This window comes from Aspergillus versicolor (genome assembly GCF_001890125.1).
Source record: "Aspergillus versicolor CBS 583.65 unplaced genomic scaffold ASPVEscaffold_1, whole genome shotgun sequence".
In the NCBI taxonomy this organism is placed as follows: domain Eukaryota; kingdom Fungi; phylum Ascomycota; class Eurotiomycetes; order Eurotiales; family Aspergillaceae; genus Aspergillus; species Aspergillus versicolor.
The window spans coordinates 2,848,073-2,872,155 of record NW_024467524.1 but is presented as its reverse complement, the minus strand read 5'-3'; the positions used below and the strand labels follow the sequence as shown (position 1 = coordinate 2,872,155).

The 24,083-nt window shown below is 50.8% G+C and overlaps 8 protein-coding genes across 8 annotated transcripts; 3 read left to right on the top strand and 5 right to left on the bottom strand.

Annotated features, from left to right (window-relative positions):
• Window positions 1–139: 139 nt before the first annotated feature.
• Window positions 140–2,680, top strand: ASPVEDRAFT_78628 (TFIIH/NER complex ATP-dependent 5'-3' DNA helicase subunit RAD3; the record flags this gene model as incomplete). Its single annotated transcript, XM_040816580.1, has 4 exons — window positions 140–156; window positions 218–674; window positions 728–844; window positions 902–2,680. 4 exons carry the CDS (start codon window positions 140–142, stop codon window positions 2,678–2,680), a joined length of 2,370 nt encoding a protein of 789 aa, XP_040662642.1.
• Window positions 2,681–3,061: 381 nt separating this feature from the next.
• On the bottom strand, window positions 3,062–8,293 carry ASPVEDRAFT_23862 (DNA-directed RNA polymerase I core subunit RPA190; the record flags this gene model as incomplete). Its single annotated transcript, XM_040809599.1, has 4 exons — window positions 3,062–4,639; window positions 4,699–7,477; window positions 7,540–8,031; window positions 8,109–8,293. 4 exons carry the CDS (start codon window positions 8,291–8,293, stop codon window positions 3,062–3,064), a joined length of 5,034 nt encoding a protein of 1,677 aa, XP_040662641.1.
• Window positions 8,294–8,513: 220 nt separating this feature from the next.
• ASPVEDRAFT_36270 (U4/U6-U5 snRNP complex subunit PRP3) lies at window positions 8,514–10,566 on the top strand. Its single transcript, XM_040811172.1, has one exon. It carries the CDS (start codon window positions 8,628–8,630, stop codon window positions 10,413–10,415), a length of 1,788 nt encoding a protein of 595 aa, XP_040662640.1. The 5' UTR covers window positions 8,514–8,627; the 3' UTR covers window positions 10,416–10,566.
• ASPVEDRAFT_36268 (RNA-binding snoRNP assembly protein NAF1) lies at window positions 10,477–12,666 on the bottom strand. Its single transcript, XM_040811170.1, has one exon. The coding sequence runs from the start codon at window positions 12,599–12,601 to the stop codon at window positions 10,640–10,642; it is 1,962 nt and encodes a 653-aa protein (XP_040662639.1). The 5' UTR covers window positions 12,602–12,666; the 3' UTR covers window positions 10,477–10,639.
• Window positions 12,667–12,836: 170 nt separating this feature from the next.
• Window positions 12,837–16,889, top strand: ASPVEDRAFT_48971 (dolichyl-P-Man:Man(6)GlcNAc(2)-PP-dolichol alpha-1,2-mannosyltransferase; the record flags this gene model as incomplete). The annotated part of the gene is made up of 9 exons (XM_040814106.1): window positions 12,837–12,904; window positions 12,959–13,631; window positions 13,682–14,476; window positions 14,526–14,782; window positions 15,465–15,551; window positions 15,602–15,654; window positions 15,715–15,838; window positions 15,930–16,674; window positions 16,872–16,889. 9 exons carry the CDS (start codon window positions 12,837–12,839, stop codon window positions 16,887–16,889), a joined length of 2,820 nt encoding a protein of 939 aa, XP_040662638.1.
• A 147-nt stretch (window positions 16,890–17,036) lies between these two features.
• On the bottom strand, window positions 17,037–19,145 carry ASPVEDRAFT_48970 (exonuclease V; the record flags this gene model as incomplete). Its single annotated transcript, XM_040814105.1, has 2 exons — window positions 17,037–18,568; window positions 18,674–19,145. The coding sequence occupies 2 exons, from the start codon at window positions 19,143–19,145 to the stop codon at window positions 17,037–17,039; spliced, it is 2,004 nt and encodes a 667-aa protein (XP_040662637.1).
• Window positions 19,146–19,462: 317 nt separating this feature from the next.
• On the bottom strand, window positions 19,463–20,943 carry ASPVEDRAFT_36265 (Mpv17/PMP22 family protein). The gene is made up of 2 exons (XM_040811169.1): window positions 20,136–20,943; window positions 19,463–20,070 (listed from the first exon to the last, which is right to left on the bottom strand). The coding sequence occupies exons 1-2, from the start codon at window positions 20,675–20,677 to the stop codon at window positions 19,659–19,661; spliced, it is 954 nt and encodes a 317-aa protein (XP_040662636.1). The 5' UTR covers window positions 20,678–20,943; the 3' UTR covers window positions 19,463–19,658.
• Window positions 20,944–21,614: 671 nt separating this feature from the next.
• Window positions 21,615–23,524, bottom strand: ASPVEDRAFT_48968 (MFS transporter; the record flags this gene model as incomplete). The annotated part of the gene is made up of 2 exons (XM_040814104.1): window positions 21,615–22,819; window positions 22,891–23,524. 2 exons carry the CDS (start codon window positions 23,522–23,524, stop codon window positions 21,615–21,617), a joined length of 1,839 nt encoding a protein of 612 aa, XP_040662635.1.
• Between the last annotated feature and the right edge of the window lie 559 nt (window positions 23,525–24,083).

Sequence of the window (24,083 nt, the reverse complement as noted above, 5' to 3'; positions counted from 1 at the left end):
GGTGTCATCGGGCTGAAGAGCGTAGTCATCGACCCGCCCAGAAGGGAAAAGCGCAACGCGGTGTGAGCCTCCAGCCTAAAAGAGGCGCTCGTTCTGACGCAGAGCTGCGATTTCTCCAGCTTCAAGCTCGCCCCTCACAATGAAATTTTTCATTGAGTAAGTGCTGCTACTTTCGCGTAATGGACTACAGTATCTAATAGCTTCCGTCCGCCTATAGTGATCTGCCCGTCCTTTTCCCTTACCCTCGTATATATCCTGAGCAATATGCCTACATGTGCGACCTCAAGAAGACCCTCGATGCCGGGGGTCACTGTGTTCTCGAGATGCCTTCGGGTACTGGGAAGACAGTTACACTGCTATCCTTGATTGTCGCCTATCAGCAGCATAATCCAGAGCATAGGAAGCTCATCTACTGTTCCCGAACCATGTCTGAGATCGAGAAAGCATTAGCAGAGTTGAGAGAACTGATGAAGTTTCGCGCCGAGCAGCTGGGGTATACAGAAGATTTCCGTGCTCTAGGCCTCACCAGTCGAAAAAATCTGTGTTTGCACCCTTCCGTTAAACGAGAAAAGAGTGGTACAGTGGTTGACGCTCGGTGCCGGAGTTTGACTGCTGGGTTCGTCAAGGAAAAGAAAGAGAGAGGCGAGGACGTCGAGCTGTGTGTATATCATGAGGTATGCACAATGGAATATGCCGGCGCTGGAGATGGGTGGCTAACTTGGGCTAGAATCTGGACCTTCTTGAGCCACACAATCTCGTACCTCCCGGCGTTTTCACACTCGATGATCTGCTGAATTACGGAGAGCAACATAAGCAATGCCCCTATTTCTCTGCACGGCGCATGGTAAGTTCACATATACCGAGGCTTTGAGTATAGTTTCATCTTCTAACACCATGTCAGATGCCGTATTGTAACGTTATCATTTATTCCTACCACTACCTCTTAGACCCGAAGATCGCCGAAAGAGTCTCGAAGGAATTCTCGAAGGATTGCATTGTGGTATTTGACGAGGCGCACAATATCGACAACGTTTGTATTGAGTCGCTCAGCATTGATATATCCGAAGACTCCTTGCGAAAAGCCACCAGAGGAGCAAACAACTTGGAGCGCAAGATTCAGGATGTGAAGAGCTCCGACGCGGAGAAGCTCAATAGCGAATATATGAAGCTTGTTGAGGGATTACGGGAGGCTGAACAGGCTAGAGAAGAAGATCAATTCATTTCTAATCCCGTTCTCCCTGACGACTTGCTCAAGGAAGCCGTCCCAGGCAACATACGGCGGGCCGAACACTTTGTTGCTTTCCTCAAAAGATTTATCGAATACCTCAAAACCCGAATGAAGGTCACCCACACCATTTCAGAGACACCTTTATCCTTTTTAAATCATGTGAAGGAATTGACTTTTATTGAACGAAAGCCCTTGAGATTCTGCGCTGAACGCTTAACATCGCTCGTCCGGACACTGGAATTGATCAACATAGAGGATTATCAACCGCTCCAAGAGGTGGCTACATTTGCTACTCTAGTTTCTACTTACGATAAAGGCTTTCTCTTAATTTTGGAACCTTTTGAGTCCGAGGCTGCAACGGTGCCGAATCCCATCCTGCATTTCACTTGCCTGGACGCGGCCATCGCGATCAAACCTGTATTTGATCGATTCAGCTCAGTGGTTATCACTTCTGGTACCTTGTCACCGCTTGAAATGTACCCCAAAATGCTTGGGTTCACGACAGTCATGCAAGAATCATATAGTATGACTCTTGCTCGTCGATCTTTCCTTCCAATGATTGTGACTCGTGGGTCGGATCAAGCACAAATCTCCTCTTCATTCCAAATCCGAAATGACCCAGGTGTCGTACGAAACTATGGAAATATCGTTCTCGAGTTCTCCCGCATTACTCCAGATGGAGTCGTTGTGTTCTTCCCATCATACTTATATATGGAGTCAATCATTAGCATGTGGCAGGGAATGGGCATCCTCGATTCAATATGGAACTACAAGCTGATCCTTGTTGAAACTCCCGATGCCCAAGAGTCATCATTAGCTCTGGAAACTTACCGAACAGCATGTTGCAATGGCAGGGGTGCTTTACTGCTCTGTGTCGCGCGAGGCAAAGTTTCCGAGGGTATTGATTTCGACCACCACTACGGCCGGGCCGTGTTGTGTATCGGCGTTCCATTCCAATACACCGAGTCGCGAATTCTCAAAGCTCGACTTGAATTCCTCCGAGAAAACTACCGCATCCGAGAAAACGACTTCCTTTCTTTCGATGCCATGCGACATGCTGCCCAGTGTCTGGGCCGTGTCCTTCGAGGCAAAGACGACTACGGAGTCATGGTTCTTGCTGACCGGCGTTTCCAGAAGAAACGAACGCAACTTCCAAAATGGATCAGTCAGGCCCTGCTGGAGAGCGAAACGAACCTCAGCACGGATATGGCAGTGGCGACTGCGAAGAACTTCCTGCGAACCATGGCTCAACCATTCAAAGCCAGAGACCAAGAGGGAATTTCGACATGGAGCCTCGCAGACTTAGAGAGACACCGCCAGAAACAATCTCAGGAGGAGGAAAGAGTACGGCGAGAAGAGTTCGCCAATGGTTATGCGAACGGTGGTCGCAACGGAGCGGGAGATGAGTTCGACGAAGGAATTGATCAGGACCTGGTGATGTTGGATGCGTAGTGCATTCCTTGGGTCTGAAAACAGTTTATTTGCACACATCTCATCTTCTATATAATACTGCTATTTTTTGAAAACTAAAAAGGCCGGGAACGACTTGCATGATACCATAGGTGTCTGGTGTTGGTTTTAAATTGGGATTTCATTTCAGTACATTAACTAGATTTTCAAGCACAATTCAATTCTATCTATAATCTTCACCAGGTATAAATGCTAGTAAATTAAATAACAGGAAACTTTTTATTTCCGCTTAAACAAAACTCCAGAGTTCATGGGACACATCAGGAACAAAACTGCATATAGACAATAATGAGGAGCCCTGAGAAACATGTACAACGGCTAAGAAAATGAGCGCAACAAAACATAGAGTACAACAACTCACGTCTATGCCACGGGGGCAAGGACATCAAATGCGCCTGTGCCGATGGTTCCGGTCCGGCCGACAACAATCCTACTACTAGGGTTGTTTAGGTTATCCCAATCCCGCTCCAAGACCGCCTCCTTGAGGAATCCAACTGTAGTCTCGAAACTCATCTTAGCCAGAGGCGATGAGATATCCTTGACAAGCTGGTTGCGGTTGAAAGCGCGGAAACCACCAGAGTGTGTCATCACGTCACCGATCAAGTTCAAGTGGCGGTTATCGACGGAGATACTGTGACCCTTGAAAACGGCGTCCATTTCCCTAACGATGGATGCGCGAGCGGCTTCAACACCGTAGTGCGTAAGCATGTGGTCGATGGAGTTAGTGTACAAGGAATGGGGTGTGATAATGTCTTGGTAATCACGCATGGCAAGTAGGTTGACACCGTCAGTGACGACACAAGCAGGCTCACCCTTAGCCTCATCTGCTTCCACAAATGTACAGTTTCCAAGACCAGGGATGGATTGGATGACTGCGCTGCGGGCCGCTGACTCGACCAGAGGGAGGAGGAGGAGCTTGGGGGTAGAGATGTCGTACTGCAACTGGATAGTGCAGGATGAGCCCTTGTTCGGGTTGAACTTGAACTGTGCAACCTCAGCGAACTTGGACCTGACGTCTTCCTCACGCAATCTCGAGTCCTTTGTGTGGCCCTCGTCGTCCGAATCATCGTCAGAATCATCCATATCAACATCACGATCCTCTCCCACATTTTCTTCATCTTCATCGTCGCGTGTGTCCATTCGTCGCACCATTTTCTCTTCATCGTCCTCGGGACCCTCGTATGAAACCTGGTTCGACCTATTCTGGGTCCCCCTGGATCGTTTGGCGTCGTCTTCGTCGTCCTCGACATCATCATCTGGAGGTTGCTCCTCAGAGTCACCACCTCGGGGGGCTTCCTGAATCGTACCAACCGAAACACCAATCTCAGGCTGTGCAGCCGAGTTGCTCAATGTCTTCTCATCATGTCGTTTCTTCAGCTCAGATTTGGTGAGCTTCACTAGCTTGGGAATGAACTTGTTCTGCAAAGTCGACTGCACATCCCGGATAGTAATGGCATACTCTGCGGTGTATTCTTCCGCAGGGAACAACATTACTTCGATGTCATAAATCTTTGCCTTCGTGCTGCCAGTAGAAATTCTCTCCCTGACCTGCACTTTGTCGACGACTTCGGCAATACTGAGTTTGCTGATAGCCTTTGCAAACCTCTCGCCGTGCTCCCGAGGCAGTTCGTCATTGAGAACCAGTGTCATTGTTGGAGTCATTATTTGTTTACTAGCAGTCATCACGATTTCACGAAGTCGCGGAATACCCAGCGTCACGTTCTTCGCAGAGTGACCTGCTAAATGGAAGGTATTCAGGGTCATTTGAGTGGACGGTTCACCGATAGATTGACCGGCCACAATCCCGACAGCCTCGCCTGGGTCGACAATTGAGTTCATATATTTCATGTTCATCAAAGCGTCGAACTGCTTCTTGGTCAACTTAGTATCGATGCCCTTCTTCTTGTCCTTGATAAGTTTGCTCTTGTTGTCATCCTCAAACTGCAAGCAAATTTATTAGTCTTTGTGCAACAGTCAATCAAAGGGCAATAGTTATATACCTTCTTAAGTGCCTGGGCAAATGACTCTGATGTGCTGCCCAAATTACCTCCAGGAGGATAAAGAGCCAGAACAGGGTCCATAGAATCTAATCTTCCAGTTTTGCGCACCTTCTTCATGGCGTCTTTGTGCCAATTCACCACCGCTTCTTTCTCCAGCCTCGTGTGATGTTTTTCCAAGTTTACCTCATCCCTGAGAGATTGGTAGTTGGAGGCTAAAAAGTCAAAGTCTTGCAGATGTACCTGCTTTGTGATATCAAGACCGTCTTCTCCGTACAGAAATTGGATAATGGATCCATCCGAAGTCTCTCGTACTGAAGAATCATATTCAGCGCGCAAGCCTTCCATGCCCTTAATCAAGCAGCGCTGCAAATAACCAGATCTAGAGGTTTTGACGGCAGTATCAATCAGACCCTCACGACCGGCCATGGCGTGGAAATAATACTCTTGGGGTTTGATGCCAGTCAAAAATCGGCCATAGACGTAGCCACCAGCCATTGGGTTCGTATCAAACGCCCTAAAGGAGGGAAGAGTTTTACCACTGATCATGACGGGTACACGTCGACCTTCCAGAACCTGTTGGCCCAGGTTGCAAGAAATTAGATTTGCGTTAACCGCGGAACCTTTTGCTCCCGTTACGGTCATAGACTGCATTTGATTCCACGGGAAGGGCTTCGCCAGACCTCTTGGAAGACAAGCCTTGGTGATTTCAGTAGATAACTGCGCCGATCGAGCGTTGGATACGCTATCCAGGCCGCTCTGCTTGTCATCGTCTCGCAGAACCTCTTCTAGGCGTCGTTGTAGCTCGGCATCCTCGTTAGGCACCGTGGTTTGGTCCAGTGTCACGTATTTCAAAGCAACTTCGCGGCCCATATTAGGACCCTCGCTGAGTTTCTCTTTTCGCAGGCGATTTCCCTCGTCTGTGAGCCGAAGATCGTCGATTCCACAGGTAAAGGCGCGCATGTTCAAGAACCTTGTCAAAAGTCGTCCAAGTATACTGATCAACTTTCCAGCAACGGTGTGGCCGTAAATTTCGTGGATAGAGTCAATTAATCCACCTGCGGTAGGTCCGATTTGCTTTTTATCTAGAATTCCGCAAAGCATCTCACCATCTTTGAATATGACCTGATCTTCTTCGTTACCCTGGCCCCAACGATCTCCTGGAGTTGAGGACTTGCTTTTCAGGTTGAGTCCGGATCTGCCAGTCGGCATGATATTCTTGAGAATGGTTGTAATAACCTGCTTTCCGGTCCAGAGAGCTTTCGGCCGGATTACCGCTGGATCAACAACTTGGATCCTTTCCGAAACAGTATGGGAATTTTCGGGTCTCAAGCAGCTGTATAGCAGCTCATGGTAATCTTCCCTGTCGAAAAAGGCGTCTCGACAAGTGAACCATGTGCCCATCGAAATGTGATCCTGAATCAAACCTCTAAGAGGTTTACCTGAAGTCGCAACAAGATACTGGTGGTCCGCATCCGCAAGCATCATGGCTTCTGTCCTAGCAAGCTCGTTCTGAGGGAAGTGCATGTTCATCTCGTCACCATCAAAATCCGCATTGTAAGTATTACAGTTGGCATAGTGCATTCGAATTGTCTTCTCGTTAGGGAGTACACGAGCCTTGTGGCCCATAATAGAGGGCTTGTGCAATGTCGGTTGTCGATTCATCAGGACGATGTCCCCGGTAGTGAGGTGGCGGTAGACCTTCTTATTGCGCGAGCCCTTCATCCTCCAGTTTGACGGCGCCAGAAGTTGATTGGCTAGCGCTATCCGCTCGTCAAGGCTCTTAAACTTGAGATTAGTGACTTGACCTAACTCATTTTCGATGGCCATGGCGCCAGGGTACTTGTCGGGCCCATTGACAACCGCTTCCTTCAGCTCCCAGAAGTTGTGGTTGGTAACGGGCTCTGGGTAAGTCAATTTCTTCGCGAACACCATCGGTACACCAATCTCGTTGGTTTCAATGTTCGGGTCAGGTGAAATAACACTGCGAGCAGCAAAGTTCACACGCTTTCCCATCATATTTTTTCGGAACAAACCCTCCTTCTTTTCCAGGATCTGCTTGATACCATTTGCGGAATTTGCCGCTGCAGACCCTGTTTGGCCATTCCGGTCACGATCAATTAAGCCATTGACAGTGTCCTGGAGCTGAACGATGGCGTGTAGAAGATCTCGATAATCCCGAACACGAGTGACTGAATCGGCGCCCTGGCTCTGCCTTTCTTTGCTAATCTGATTGATAATGTCGCAGTTCTTCAAAATTTGTGTTAGCGGAGTGTTCTGCTGCGCTTCCATGATCGAACCTCCTTGCTGCTGCGCAGCCGGTCGATATTTGTTGGGCGGCACCACAATATTCTTGATAAAAAACATGTCCGCTGTGACTTTGGAATCCTTTTGTATCGTAGGCCGAGAGTTGTACACGAGGTTCAGGATCTCACTCTCTTTCTCAAAAAGCAGAGTTATCGCTGCGTGAACTTCGGATGATGGCATATATTGCTGAGTATCGCCAGCGCCCTGCTTTTTACCCTCCATCTGGGTTACCACCGCATTCCCGCGCGCAACTTCTTCTTCTGCACCATGAGCCTCCGAGGTAACACTGGCAGTGTCAGATACACCGTTCGCCGGCGCCTTTTTCTCTTTGACATTTAGCTTCTTCGCTTGCTGAAGAAGGATTAAAGAGTTTGGTATCTGTAGCCCCGCTTGTATCATGGCCTGTCGGGCCTTCTCCGTGAACGGCCGACGGAATATCTTGGATGCCCGATCTTTTCGATAGCCTGGCGAAATTCTTTTTTTTCCATGTCAGTCAATTGTATCATAAAGCAAGACCAAGAAACAATAACAACATACCCACTGCAGCTAGCACACTTTTTAGCAGCCACGACGTCCTTAAAGAATTCCTTGACCAAATCCCGTCTTTTCTCCATAGCTAAAGGGTTTTTCACTCCTGCCATTACACTCTTGAGCATTCCAGCTGCCTGTGCTTCTCGGATGCACCTCTTGACATATGAATTCCTCCGAGTGATCAAATCGTCTTCGTCTTCATCTTCTTCGGCATCGGACCCATCCGCATCCTTGGTCTTCCTAGAAGTTGGTGTTTTTGCCCCCATTGAATCAACAACTGCTACCGCATCGACTAATCCATATTGCAAAAGGCGCAACTTGCAAACGTAAAGGTTGACCTGGATACGAGACATTTGGAAGCGGTGGCAGAAAACACATTGCGCTCGGAGTAAACGATAGAGCTGGTCGAGATGCGTTACATTATACACATGTACCGGAAGTTCAATGTGCCCTGGGTGACCAGTGCAAGACCAGGTATTCAAATGACATGTCGTGCAGCTGTATATTGTTAGCTTTAATCTGGAGTTTCCTGCACAAAAGCAGCAGGAGAGGACAATGGAAGACGAAATACGCACGCATGGTCGAGCAAAGCACCCATCGCAGGATCATATAGACCACCAGGTACAGGATTGTTGAAGGAATCCAGAGTGGGAGTATTATGGATTCGCTTTACAGAGATCGCTTTGATGTCTTCGTCGGAATATACATCAAAGTTGATCCCCGCGATTGCGGAGGCCACCGGGCGTGCGAAAGTCGCCATTGTCCCTGTCGCAGCTCCTTGAGCACCAGAAAACGCCGGCGATGCGGATTCTTTTGAAAAATGCCGGCTGCTAGCGGAGGAACAAAAGGCGGGAGCGACGATCTTGAAGCCGCGAAGAAAAAAAATGGCCCAGCTTTTTTCTGCCGTTTGGAACCGCCTTCGCATCCACCTCTGCTACAACTTCCGGATGACGGCCATTCTTTCACCATTGACAATATCCTCTAGCTGCAACCCCGCAACTCCTCCGGTACCTCGCCCTTCTACACCATTCGCATTGCTATAGGCATATTCTCGTGTTCGGTGGGTGAGTCGAGAACCTTCATTTTCAAGCACCATGACGGACGTGTCAGGCAACGTGCTGAAGCGGCCTCATCCCGAGGATGAAGACAATAATGCGCAAAAGAGACCTCGTTCGAATCAAGGGTCGCCTCACCCAGGACAGGGTGCCCCGGCAGGTGGTAATGTCGACATCGCAAAGGTAGTAGCAGAGGCTAGGGCAAAGGCTCAAGCCGTTCGTGACAGACTCATGGCAGAAAAACGAGTATCTGCATCTCCCTCCCCGGCTCCGCCAGCGCCCTCGTCTTCCAGTCCAACCCCTGCACCCGCCGCTCCTGGTTCTGCTATGTCTAGGCTGGAGCAGATGAAGGCTCGGGTAGCAGCAGCAACAGGGCGATCCCAGGCGACCCCGCCGCAACGACCCAGCGCGCCCACACCTCCACCACCTCCTCCGGCCTTCGAAGAAGACGAAGATGATGGCTCATCTCGCGCTCGTGGCGGTCTTGATGTTGGTCTTCATCCCGCCCTTCTGTCGGATAACTTCGAATATCGTGGAGGCAAAGGGCGGCAATCAGGGCAAATGAGAAACCGTAAGACTGAGTCTCCAGCGGTCGGTGGGAGGCAGGATCGAGCTGGTCTTGATCTCTCCGGGCCCTCTCTTGAAGAAATCAAAAACAACCCTTATTACGATCCTAGTCTAGGGCCGAAGGCGGCGATTTCCAAACCCCGGCAGTCGCGCCAACTCTTATTCAACCAGAAGGGCAAATATATACAGCAGGCTGCGGCTCTTCGTCGACAGGCCCAGTTGGAGGCTATGAAAAAGCGCATTGCCGAACGAGCTAGACAAGCCGGTATTGATGAAGACTTGGACGTCGAAAAAGCATTCATGGTGCCGGCTCCACCGGCGATCGAATGGTGGGACGAAAATCTAGTGTCTGAGCCTGATTACTCGGCGATTGAAGACGAGAGTAGTCTCAAGATCGACACTGCCGACACTATAATTACCCCCTACGTTCAGCACCCGGTGCTCCTTGAGCCTCCGCAGGAGAAGCTCAAACCAGAACTGAAGCCAATGTATCTCACACAGAAAGAGCAGGCTAAACTACGCCGACAGAGGCGTATGGCGGACTTGAAAGAGCAGCAAGCGAAAATTCGCTTGGGCCTTGAACCAGCACCCCCACCAAAGGTTAAGAAATCGAACCTTATGCGCGTGCTAGGTGAGCAGGCAGTCAAGGATCCCACGGCCGTTGAGGCGCGGGTAAACCGAGAGATTGCAGAGCGGCGGGACAAGCACGAGGCCGCCAACGAAGAACGCAAACTCACGAAAGAACAACGCCATGAGAAGCTTGCCCGGCAACAGGAGCAAGATTCCGAAAAGGGTCTCTTCATGACAGTATATCGGATCGATAGTCTTGCAAACGGGCGCCACCGATTCAAAATCAGCAAGAATGCAGAGCAGAATGCTCTAACTGGCGTTTGCGTTATGCATCCCAAATTCAACCTAGTTATTGTCGAGGGGGGGGCTCATTCACTCAATAACTACAGAAAACTCATGGTCAATCGTATTGACTGGACCGAGAACGTAGGGCCAGGCGCTGTCCGTGAGGGAAACCGCGAGGCCCAAACGTCATGGCTCGCTGCTGAAGACGAAAAGGGTGAGCTGAAGGACCTGAGTTCCAACACATGTACTCTCATCTGGGAGGGTCAGGTCAAGGGTCGCGCTTTTCGAAAATGGTTAGGTGCTCGGGTCTGCGAAAGCGACTCCCAGGCAAAGGACGTGCTAGCCCGCGCAAAATTGGAGAGTTTCTGGGTCTTGGCAAAGAGCGCAAAGCAAAGCGAGTTTTAAACCGTGAGCTTACCGACAGAAGTGTCTACGCCGGAGCAATTTTGATGTATTAATAAACACAAGAATACCCCATGCAAAACCATGTATTATTGAAAATGGTATCTCAAATATGTATGTAGCATTAAAGCAAACGTAAAACTTTTCCGTAAGACCTATCCCAACCCTAGCGATGCAATATGCAAGTATAACCTCTAGAAACAAGTATTTACATAGTATTCAATTCGTCACGAGCGAGGCGGCCATTGATTTCCATTGCTCAACTGCCGTAGTAGATCCAGCTGTGCCTTGACCTGATCAAAATTCATGGCCTGGTTTTGGGCCTGCGGTTGTTGCCCTGTGGCAGGAGGCTGCTGCGGAGGCTGCTGCAGAGGCTGGGGCTGTTGATACTGTTGCTGCTGCTGTTGCTGCTGTAATGCAGCTAAGAATAGCGGGTTGATATGGGGAGTGGGCGACATTTGTTGATACGGGTTCGGTTGTTGATAGGCCTGTTGGTATGGCATTTGGAAATTGAAAGGTGTCGTTGGCATCGCACCTTGAGCATAAGGCTGCTGCGGCTGTTGGGGTTGTTGTGGAAGAGATGGGTAGGACGGATATTGTTGAGATGGGTTGAATGATGGATAGTTCTGGGGCTGTTGGTGTTGAGACTGGGGCTGAGCATCCTGTCTTTCTTGTTGATGGTATGGCTGACGATCGGGATGCGAGTGGTGCCCATGCTGATCCCTGGGCCCTCCTCTTCCACGCCCACGGCCACCACGGCCACGATCAGAACCTCTAGCGCGACCTCTGCCGCCTCCAGAGCCAGAATTCCTGCTCGAGAAACTATCGCTCTCAACAGGCGCTTCTTGTCGCATCATCTCGTGCAGGTTCTTAGGACGTGCAAGTGGGGTGTAACCATCTTCAGGAACGTTATCGTCGTAATTAAGCTCGCTTTGGCTCAACTTTGAGGGGCCAGGCCCGCCTCTTCCGGACCCTGAAGGGTTTCCATTCGCGTTGTTTTTAGCTCCCTTCTTCTCCTGGCGCTTTTGCTTCAGCTTGCGCCTATACTCGGCTTCTTGTTCGTCGTCAGAGAACTCGACTTCATCTTCGGCAACTTCTTCATCATGGAAGTTTGACGCATCGCTTCCCTTCAAACCCTTCAGTGGTTGGGTGAACACGAACGTAGAGTGCTCCACAACATAGTATACGGGAGTACCTCGAGATAGACCGCGCTCTTCAACGTCCGCTGTAGTGGGGAATCTAACGGCGTAGAGCGGGTTCTCGACTCGTCCTAGAGTCTCAGAGACCACACCGGCAACTCGGCGGTCTTCCAGGCAAAGGAGTGATCCAACCTCGAGGACCTGATATTCTCCGGTAATATTTGCTGTAATAAGAACAGTATTCTCAACGGCAGCCTCCACATTTCCTAGGAGCACGATCTTCGTTTCAGGAGTGATAGTAACGTCTGGAATTGGCAAAACCTCCTCGGGAACTTCATTTGCTGTCTTCAGGGTTGCGCCCGTTTTACCCCTTCCTTCGCCTTCGTCGTCATCGCCTAGCTCTCCTTGCATCAGAATTCGGGCTTGCTCCTCGGGGCTAAGGATGGGGTAATCCTCATCCTCGTCATCGCTATCCGAAGAATCTGTGTCGGAACTGTCAGAGGAGGATTCATATGGGGAGGAATCGATCTCCCATTCCGGATGGTCTTCCTCATCCTGCTGTTCAGCTTGCCCGGCTGCAGCTGCCTCGACCATTGTACTCTCGGCACCATCGTTCACATTGGCACTGCTCAAGGATCCATTATTCGTCCCAAATTCCCCTTGGGATTGTTTATCATCCAGCTCAACTTCCATTGCATCTGTGTCTGTCGCGCCTGATTTCTTTCCTTCTTCGCTTTTGATCTCATTTGTACCGGCGTCGCTCTGGCCTGTTTGACTTTCTTTGACGCTATCATTGACCAAGCTCAACCCGGGAATCAGTGGGTGTGGATTCGAGGCTACAGGTGTTTCGGTAGGCTGGGGTTCAATTTTATCTTCCTTTTTCTCTTCCGTCTTCACCGGGCTACCTGCGGCCAACGGAGTGTTGTAAAAATCGCTTCCATCATCTGCTGGCGTCAACGCAATTGGTGGCGTATCGATGGCGCAAGTTCGTTTAACTGGAGGTCCCTCGGGGGTAGCCCCGGGGTTGTTCTGGTTATTGGGTTCCGTCATATTAATGACAGGAGGTATTGAAGGGGGGAAATCTCGATAACCTGCCGGACTGCAGAGTGTGTGTGGTGTTCTTCGAGGATTCTTCGCGGGAATTTTTTTATGGAACTGCCACAATTGCCGTTGCGGTCGCCGGATAATCTCTTATCGATAAGGATAAGTTGTTCGTGGCCGTTTCATTTGCGGACTGTTGAGGACTCCTCATCCTCTGCCTTGGGTCTATATATATTTATCCAGAATGTCTCGGAAAGGAACTGAGGTTCCTTCTGTACCCCAGATGCAGGGAACTCCACGGACTAAACAACGGTATTCAATGCCACTGTCCTTCATCTAGCCCTACCATCTAACGCGACATTACAGTCCGCCTCCGCCGCCCTTCTACCTCCCTTTGAATATTACGCTCTGGGTATGTGTCGTGTCAAACGGTATCGCAGCTTTCCTTGCTCCGATACAAGATTGCGATGAGGTCTTCAATTTTTGGGAGCCCACGCACTACCTGGATCACGGGTATGGGCTCCAAACATGGGAATACTCACCCGTGTATTCAATCCGAAGCTGGCTGTACATCTCTATCCATGGGGTTGCGGGAAGAATTGGCTCTTTCTTGGTTGGCAGGAAGTCGTCCGAGTTTTACTTTGTTCGGATTTTCCTCGCCATGATATGTGCAGCCTGTCAAACCAGACTGTATTCTGCTATTTGCCGAACGTTGAGCCCAAGAATCGGGCTACTGTTCCTCATGATTGCCGCGTTTAGTCCCGGAATGTTCCATGCCTCAGCAGCATTTCTTCCGTCAAGCTTTACGATGTATGCGTCTATGCTAGGCCTCGCTGCCTTTTTGGACTGGAGAAAGAGCCAGAAGACGGCGCAGGGAATCATGTGGTTCGGTCTCGGTGCGATCGTGGGATGGCCTTTTGCCGGTGCTCTATTGCTCCCCCTTCTATTTGAAGAGGTCGTAATAGGATTTGTTTCAGGAGACATGCGAAAGGTGTTTTTCGAGGTTATGAACGGAGCTCTCAGGTGCCTAGCGATATTGGTATATCTCGGTTTTGTTGTCAGCTTTCGGTTTAGCACTAACAATTTCAGGTCGCCGAAATCGCTGTCGACTATACCTTTCTTCGCAAGCTTACCGTCGTGCCGTGGAACATTGTCGCATATAACGTATTCGGGGGTGAAGGTAGAGGGCCTGATATCTTTGGCACAGAGCCTTGGACGTTCTACGTCAGGAATCTGCTCTTAAACTTCAATGTTTGGTTCCTGTTCGCGATATCATCGGCTCCACTGCTACTCCTTCAGGCTGCATTTCGTTCCCAGACGACGAACAAGGAGACCCTCTTTCGAACTGTAACCCTTCTATCTCCTTTCTATATGTGGTTTGCGATATTCACCCTGCAGCCCCACAAGGAGGAAAGATTCATGTACCCGGCGTATCCTTTTCTTGCTCTCAATGCAGCAATTGCCTTTCATATGATACTTTCATATATTGGCTCAAGCAATCCGAAAGAGCTGATCGGACGAGTCCCCGCGAAGTTAAAGCTCGCAGTGGTGATGTCTATAATCTTGGGTGCTATAAACGGTGGGCTTCTCAGAACTTTTGGTATGATCACTGCATACAATGCGCCGTTGAAAGTTTTGCGGCCGCTGGAGCAGCCAGAAATAGCCCAGCCGGGTGACTTGGTTTGCTTTGGTAAAGAATGGTATCGCTTCCCTTCATCTTTCTTCCTCCCAGATGGAATGCGAGCCAAATTCATTCGAAGTGAATTTCGTGGCCTGCTTCCCGGTGAGTTCCAAGACGCCCGGGACTATTCTGCCGTACTTGATGGTACGTCACGGACACCAGAGGGTATGAATGACCGCAACGAGGAAGACGCAGGAAAATATGTAAGGATCCCAGGAATACCTTGCTTTAGACATGCTAATCATCTGGCAGACCGACATTTCCCAGTGCTCTTTCCTGGTCGACTCACATTTCCCCGGTCGCCAAGCCGCAGGACTTGAGCCCAACTATATACAGGACGAGGAGCGGTGGGAGGAAATTTCCTGCAGAAGCTTCCTTGATACGTCTGAGACGGGTCTCCTTGGCCGTCTTATCTGGATTCCTGATCTACCGATCATTCCAGATCGTTTCCGCAGAAAATGGGGGCAATACTGCCTGCTCCGACAGCGCACCGCGGATCCTGAAACTGAGTAAACTAAACAGTATCCGCGCGAAAACCATAAGCCAGCAAGCCAATATCTATGTAATGCCCTTACTGTGCACGTATCCGTACACTGGTTGCGATCCTCAGTGGCAGGACCAAGGACTGATGCGCGGCTTTACCTGATGCGGTAAAAAGATCCCCAGATCTCCGCGCAGAAGCAGTGGCCATGCGGACTGATAACCATGTCTCGTCACTCCCCCCTTCGTTGATCGAGAATCATTCGCGGGGAAATGACACTTTGCAGTCTCCCAATGATAGGCTCACTCTGGTCGCATCCGATTAACAGAAAGGGCAACCAGGCTGTCTAACCCAGGCACAAACGTATATCAAGTCGCTCGCTATAAGAATGGCTCTCCCAGCCCTCATCTATTGATAGAATGCCATCTTTCTTAACACTAATCTCTACTCAAATAACAATATGATACCTGAAACATTTCATTTCGCACAGCATCATATCAGGAACATCGTCGCCGCCTCAGCAGTAACCACGTTCTGCCTCTGGGTTTTCGCCACAGTTCTACGACGATGGAACATATCCAAATACTCAAGGTCTCTTTCAGGGCATAAGGGTCAAAGGCCGATGAGAGAGTACGGAGGTGAGGCTTCTTCGCACACCGTAAAAAGACGTAGCTAACCGTCGTCCCGTATGTAGAATGGACGCCATCAAGCTTCAAGCGACCCCCTGCAACTCCATTACCTGATTGGGATGTCCACAATACGAGGCCTATCCCCTACAGGCCGTTCAGATACGGGCCGTAAGTCACATCAAATTGTCCTGCAAGTATACTAAGCTAAGCCGTAACAGCAAATACTTCATCACGATGGGCCTGCGGAGCATGAAATGGGACGAGTGGATCGGTAAGCCAGCCCTATCTCCATCCCCTTCCCTTACCAAAACACCAGTTAACCTCGACTCAGAACTCGATAACCACTACCTACGGTACCACGCAGATAAGGCCCGCCGGATCCAAGAACGCGGGGATAAATGCTGCGCTACCGCACCTGAAGCATGGGATGCAGCAATAGAACTTCTCGAGGAACTGTACGCCACCACCCCGACTCTCTGCCTCTCCCTCTCCCTCTCTCTTCCCCTCCCATTATATACCTGACTAACACCACATCCTAACAAACAGCACCTCATACCTCCCTGAGCGCTACCCAACCATGTTCCAGAAGACCCCAACAGGCCTAACAAACCTCGTCACCTCCGAAACCTTCGACATCAAGCAACGGCCCCTCCCCGAAGACCCCATGGCCACGTGCGCACGCCTCGTCCAAGACGACCTCGCCATCATGATCGAAAAACCCGACGGCGAGTACTACCTACTCGCGGGTGCAATCCTCCTCGCCGGATTCTGGCGCCTCTCCGACAAATACGGCATGCGGCTATCCGAGATCCACACTTCCGGTGACGTCCCAGGGTACAGAGAGAAACTTGAAAAGGGGATGATGAACTTCTTCCGCCGATTGAAGCCCGAGGACCCTGTGTTGAGGAATAACTACTTCATCCAGGTCGACGACTCCCTGCCCTGGTCACATAGTATCGGGTCCGAGGATGCGCCGTCTGTCTCGTGGAATACAGCGCAGAAGGATAAGGCGATTGAGAACCACTATTTCCGGTCTGAGAGGCAGTCGCTCAGACGGTTGCCGAGGTCTGGTGGGGTGGTGTTTACCATTAGGACTTATTTTGAGCCGATTACGGCGGTTGTGCAGGAGCCCTATGTGCCCGGGCGCTTGGCGAGTGCAATTCGGAGTTGGGGCGATGATGTGTCCAGGTATAAGGGAAAGGAGAAGTATGGGGATGTGCTGCTAGAGTACCTGGATCGGAAGCATGAGGAGCAGGTCGCTGCAGGGTTAGATCTGGAACAGGAGGGGGAGGTGAGAAGTTATCCTTTCTAGCCTTGGATTGGGACCTCTTTTGTCTCCTTCCTTTATGCGCGATGTGGTCGTTTGACTAGGTTGCGATGTTATGTTAGATTTTTTCCATGGTGACATCCTTTCTTTGTATATATGATCTAGTTCCCATGTTTTCGTCTGTCTGTCTTTAGCGATGTTATGGCGCCCTTACAATATAGTATACCATGATGCAATAAATATCAAGTCCAAGTGCTCCAAACACCGATACACAATATACCCTCCTAATAAAGATGCTATGAAATGCAATCATGATAAAATACCAAACGCCAGAAGCCCCGATATATGCTGCTCCTCGTCGGCGCGCCTGTTCAGACAGATACAAGTCACGCCTGGACGTATCCCTTCTTCCTCACATAGGCCCACTCCCGCTCCTGACGCCACTCGCAATCATCCTGGAACTCGCAGATCCGACATTTCCAGGCCTCCATAACCTCAACACCGCGCGGGGTCCGTTGGCCACGCCACCAGTTCATTTGGTCGGATACGTACGACTCCAATGAGGTAGGGTCGAACAAGAAGGATCGACTTCCCAAGACTCGGGGCTGGAGATCAGCGGTTGCGGCAGACGAAATGTAGCGGGCTGTGAGAAGGGGCGAGAGGATCGTGGGGTAGGGCTCCAGCATGCGGGGTTGAAACTCTGATGGGATCGAAGGTGCAACTGGAGCGGATGAGAGTGCCGGAGGGAGGAAAGTAAAGCGAAGCTGGTCTTTCATCAGTTTCCAGAGACTGGTGAGGTTGCTGTTTGCGAGGAGAACACTGGTGGAATCCTGGCTTGCAGAGGGTGGGCAATCTTTTGGCTCTGCGTCGTCGGAGCTTTGGGATGAATGCCATTGGTGTCGTGTGAGTGCATCCTCGGGGGTGGGAACATAATCAGGGTCAAATTCTAGGGAGGAGAGGGCATCGAAGAACTGATCGTTCAGGGAGCCGACTTGGCTGATGAAGGCGTCGGTAAAGGTCTTCTTTGGATCAAGCTCGTACCGCGACGCAAGCATCTCGATGGTAACATCATCGCTCGTGATTAAACGATTGAGCATGTGGTAGTAAAGCTGAAGTTGAAGCATCGTCGGCCGGAACGATGAGCTCTTCACAGTCGGCGTCGAGCTGCTCCCTCGCGTCTTGACATCAGTCAAGTAAATCCGGGGCAGATGCTGGATCTCAGCAGAGGATTGACTGCTAATCGGATCCTCTGCCGCCTCGGGCTCTACCTCATGGTACGACATATCGGCTAGTCTCTTCCCCCCATGCGCAGGAGACAGCAAGTGATCCGTCAGCGACATCTGGTACTCAGGCAAGACCGCCCTCGATGCCTCTGTCTCCGCATAGTGAGCAGCGGCGGAAGCCTCAAGCTCCGGGTCAGGACACTCATAGGAAAGCTGGTCAATAACCCCATTAACAAGCTCCCCATCCACCAAACCCCAAACCTCCAGCTCTCTCGTAATTCCAAACTCCCTCAGCGTCCGCAATCCCTGTATAACGTTCCAAATCCGCAGCGCCAGCGCATCCTCCTTCGTCGTGATCTCCACGGGGACAGTCGTATAAATCTCGTCCTCCAACGTCTTGTGTATCGTACTCCCCTTCTTCATCGCCGGTGTCCTCCGCTTCCGCCCATGCTTCGTCAAAGTATACCAGTACTGCACCTCGCACCAGGCAGGCGAGACCAAATCCGTAACGGAAAAGGCCTTGTTCGGCGGCCTTCGAAAACGCTCCACAGGCGATAGCATATCGTCCACGGCTTTCTCCTTCCTATCACCAGTCCCATTCTCATCCACAGTACCATTCCTAATCGCTTCTTGCTCACGAGCTATATCCCTCTCCCGCTGCCTCGCCCGGCCCTCCGTAGAATCAGGATGCTCAACTAAACGCTTCGCAGTCAGACCGTCAGCGTTCCCACATCAACTTGAAATCAAACACAGGTGGGGGGGGAAACAGTATAAATAAATGGAGAATCGGTAAAACGTACCAGCCGTGGGCCCCCTGAAGATAGGGACCCAGCCTGCCTTATGCTCACGCGCATCCGAGAGCGCTCCTCCAGCTTTCTGAACCTGCCACAAAGGCCATTTCTTCTCCCTCCCCAGTACCCTCGGCACCCGACTACCGCCCGCTGCATCATCCTCGCCGCCTGCTCCTAGGTCTTCGATATCCGGGATCGGCGCCGGAGCCGGGATGAATCCGGGGACGGGAATTTGGTGTCCGTGTTGGTGTTGAGAAAGAGACCTAGGTATTGTTGTTTTTGTTGTTGAATCTGTCGCGGTCGCGGTCGCGTCGGCTTGCGCGAGGAGCTGGCTCAGCAGGTCTGTTTCATCGGCGCTGAAGTCGGATCCGTAATCGCTGCTGGAACTCAAGGCATCGTTGTTGTACTCGTCATCGGATATTGCTTGCGTGGGATCAGGGGTTTGTTGTTGTTGTTGTTGATGTTGCGGCGGGCATGACATGCCTGTGTGGGGAGTGTTAGGCGTGGGATTTTGCCGTGAGGGTGAGGTGAGGCGCGTGAAGTAGATGTTGCGGGGAGGCAAGGAGGGATGGTGGGCTACAACGTCATCTTTAGGTGGACTTAGTGAGCAGTTCCTGGGCGCCTTACATCGCTTTTCCAAGGTGTTAGAAAATAGACCGAGTCGGGAGGAGGGATGTTCTGGAGATTGAGTCTGGAGTTCAAGGTTCGTCGACGCGAGAAATCGCCATCACAGCCAGATCACGAGCTACGGACTATACAGAACAGAGTATTAATCCGTCTTCTCTCATTGGCTTGCCGGGCAAATATTTGAAGTCTCAGCATAATCCACAAGATAGCCAAAAATTACTCTATATGTTTATTCTTCTGTCATCTAATGCAGACCACGTATCTAGTCTAAAATCTAGCAAAATCCCCACGAAATCGGGTATACAACGAGTGAAGCCAACCCAAACCAAGAAATATGTACAATGAGCCTCACGCCTAATAACCAAGGCTAGGCCCTAATAGGGACTCTATTCCCATCATTAACCTGTGATGGCGACGAAGCCGGCTCCGTCAATGCACCCTCTACCTCCCTGGCAGCCTTCTGATTCAACCAGCTCAGATAGGTCTGCCACCCAACCGCAATACATCCCGAGAAAACGTTCCGGAACTGCGGCGGGACGTACATGAAGCTGAATGCCGTAACCATGGGCCAGAACTTAGCGCTGTTCACGATGCTCCGTGGCAGAGCGACATGGAGCCGCTCGAGTGTCTCTTCCCATGATGCACCAGATAACAGCGAGTGGACGCTGAAGAAGTAGGTGTTGAAGACGGGAGTAAAGACGACTTGTTGGACGACGACCTTGGTGAGGATAGAGAGGAATTTGGATGTGAAGTTGAAGTGGTTGTGCAGGAACATGAACCTGTACGATTCTGTATTAGTCTACCATCTCTGAGGTCGAGTCAGATTAGGTCGAGGCAAACATACCAGTTATATGACGGGATACTCGATCCAATACCCACGGTCAAATGGCGCATCGTCCTCCACGGGTCATATCCTCCCACCTCAACCGCACCACCATCTTTGCTCTGGGGACCAGACTCAGTGGTCTTACCCTGCGCCGCGCTCGACGTCTTCTCCGGAGGAAAGAAATACTGCGCGCTCAGGTCTCCAAATAGGTAGATCACAATCGAACTACAAATCTGGGTGGTATAGGGCTTCTTCTCCTGAAACCGGGAGTACGACCGGCCTAGCCTTCCCACAGGTCCTGCCTGGATTTTCTGGCGCAGCGATCGTGGCCCCGACTGCGCGGGCACCGCCGGGGGCACTTCTGGATGCGGGGTGGGAGCAGGACTTGGTTGTGACTTCGATGGTGAGGGGGAAGACTTCGGAGGCTCGCTTTTGGGTACGGGATCAGGCTTCGGAGGTGTGGTTGATTCATATCGTCTTGTCCGTAAGCGCGGGGGCGCGGAGGATCTGGAGGGTGCGAGGGTTGGGCGGCGGAGAAAAAAGGTGGGTGAAGGTCTCATTGCGAGGGCGAGGGCGCGCCGCGCTCGCAGCGCGGGGCTAATGAAGTGGTTTGTTGTTCTTGTGGTTCAAGAGATGTCTAGTTCATGATAAGAATAAATCTATAGTGGATCGGCAAAAAAGAGTGACTCGATGTCGATAAGGTGGTGCTGATAGAAAAGATGGCTCAGAAAGCGTCGGGCTGTCGAAACAAAAAGCAGCAAATGAATGGAACGTCGTAACAAAAGAAAGATCTATCGCTGAAAAATAAGAGAGGAGATGTTGAGATTGATAATCGTGATGGCGACAGAGGGAGAGGAAATCGGCAGCCGCAAACTCAATATGCCGAGGACCGGAGTTGGCTTCCAATCGGAGAGGATGTTCTTACCCGACTGTTTACTCCAAGTCTGCGGAAACTCTTCAATATTCGCGCCACATTCTCTGATTATCTTGTTGTTGTTATTAGAATAATGCGATTAGTGCTATCAACTATCATGAAGTACCGTTAACTCCGCAGAAATCTTCTATTGGTCCCCAGACAGTCGAGGTGATTTCTCCGATCAATCATCCCAGATAGTGCACACATGGAATCCATACAAGCCCTAGGGAAATAAGCGGTGACAGCGTGGACAACATTCAGATTCTCTCATTCTAGAGACTGGCTACGCACTTTACGGAAGAAGCTCCAGCTATAACAAACAGTCATTATATCTCAATCATTATTAATACTATAAATTATTATCAAAAAGCCAGACACCATCTATAATGCAAACCGTAGAACCATGCAGGGTATATCCAAGGCCAAATCAAGACCACTTTTTTTCGCTCTTCCATCTCGCGTCTCACATCACATTCATAGAATGCAAAGTAACGTGGAAACCAGATACTAGAAATTATGTACCGTGATATAATATAAGTATAAGCGCAGACCGAGCACTATATTACGCCGACCCCGTCCGTCTATTTGAAGGACTCGCGAGTGTTGACACGGTCGATATCGTAAGGGTTGCCCTCATACAAGGACATGTGCGACATGTGAGATCTGACAGAGGCCTTGCTGTGGGTCGGCCTCATAGAAGGAAGTTCCTCGACATCAGAGTCTGCCTCGGAAACATCTCCCTCGTCCTCTCCGAGATCTGGTGCCGGCGCTTCAGTGCGGTCGAACTTCTCGGGCTCTTCTCCCTCGTCGGTCTTCTCGCCGGATTCGCTCTCGGGTACGGCCTGCTGCATCATCTTGCGCATGAAAGCGTCGGACTGGGCGGCGTACTTGCAGCGGAGACGGATCGGCTTGCCGTACTTGTAGAAGAGGAAGGGGAAGGGAACGCAAGCGAGGGCGAGGAAGGCCGGAATCGAGGAGGCCCAGTGGATACCGAGGTCTTGATACATGTAGGTGGTGAAGAGGGGGAAGACGGCACCGAAGATCGAACGCAGGACGGAGTTGGCGGCCAGGACAGAGGCAGCGAAGATGGTGTATGTGTCGATTAGGTAGCTCATGATGCTAAGGAACACCAGCACCATACCGAAACCGAAGGGGGCACCGGCAATGATGCAGACAATCCAGTGGATGGATGGGTAGTTGGTCCACGCGAACCAAAACAGTCCGATCGGAATTGTAACGGAGGCCACCATGCAGGGAGGCAGGCGTGCCTCGGGAGGAGCAAATCCGCCATGCTTATCCTGGGCGCGGATGTACCGTTTGTTATCCCAAATACTGTATGCAACGGCTAGAATCATGCCGACCATGATACCCAGGAAGGGAAGAGCGCCAATGCCCTGGCTCCAACCACGAACACCCTGGAAAACAATGGGGTAGGCGGCGAAAAGCATGTACAGGGTTCCGTAGACAATGGCCATGTACAGAGAGAGCAAGAACACAATAGGCTCGCGGAAAAGCAGAATCCACGGCCGGGACAAGGCCGTCTTGAAAGCCTCGCCAAGTGTAATCTTTCCCTGGTCAATGTCTGCCTTGCTTCGGTATACTTTGCCGGTGATCTTGGAGAGTCTTTCGGCGCGGCGACGAAGGAGAACGGGAGCGTATGTCTCAGGCATGAGGAGCGAACCGGCAATCCAAAGGGCACCCGAGAAAGCGCCCAGGAAGCCCATAACCCATCGCCAACCGGCATTCATTCCAAGGAAGCCACCGATAATAGGGCCGAGGACCGGGCCTAGAGCAAGCAACGTCAGCTTCAAATCGCTCAATCCACAAAACGCAGGGTAATATTATCGAGAGCCTTACCTAGGAACGGAGCAGCGGCAAACATACTCATGGCAACGCCACGCTGCTTAGCCGAAAACATATCGGCAATGACACCACCGGCATTGGTGAGAGGCGAAGAACCAAACGCACCGGCGAAAAACCGAAGGATAATGAGAGTCCATGAGTTTGTCGCGCCGGCGCATCCACAGTTGAAAGCTGTAAGAGCCATGTATGTAAAGAAGTATACGATCTGTCGGCCAAACATTTCACTCAGAGGCGCCCAAAGCAAAGGTCCAATTGCGAAACCCAGGACGAAAAGAGAGACACCCAGGGTCGCAACTTCACTGCCAATCCCGAACTCAGCTTCGATCTCTGCAATACCGCCCGTATACGCGGAAGAGACCAATGCGACTGCTAGAGTCGCAATAGCAGCGATACCCGTGAGGAACCACTTCATTGTCTTTGAGAATTCCATAGGATTCCGGGGATCGTTGGGGATCCAAACAACAGCATACGGATCGTCCTCTGTGCCGGATCCAGCATATTTGTGGTCGATGACTTCTTGTGTCACGACGCCCTGGTCAACAATCATGCGATAGAACGGGATTTTTCGAGTGGCAGGGCCCTCAATAGGCGAGGTCCCATTTGCGGTTGTTCCATGGTCTTTGGCCATGGTGCGAAATATGATAATCGCTCAAAGGCGAAACTGGAGTTGACTGTATGAAGCGAGAGAAAGAGCGCGCGGGTCTGAAGCTGCTGCGCGGGGTGGTTAGTGTTATAGCTCTGGGTGGAAAAGAGAACAGCGCCGAATGCGAACAAGTACTGACTCTCAGTATATTATATTATTATAAAGTATGCGCAAATGGCAGGATAAAGAAATTTAACAAGCACCACTTTCCACGAGGGTCCAGGGACGCCTTTCCACCTATATACACCCAGCAGAAAAAGTCTTCTGACTTCATAATTATGGAACCAGATTAATCTTGACTTCTGTAGCCTCGGATGGAAGACTCAGACGGAGCCGGGCACAGCGCAGTCTCTCGTTGGCTGGCAGCGGGCCAAGCAGCCAATGTCCAGCATTAAATCGGGCTATGCACAGTTTGCGCCCATTATTTCCGGCATCGATGGCAAAGTCGGGCTCATCCGAGCTGCCCACTGCGACCGTAAAACAAGGACCATGGGCGGAGCGCAGCGCTGATTCGCCGGCTGCTTCGATTTTTGCTGTGATGAAT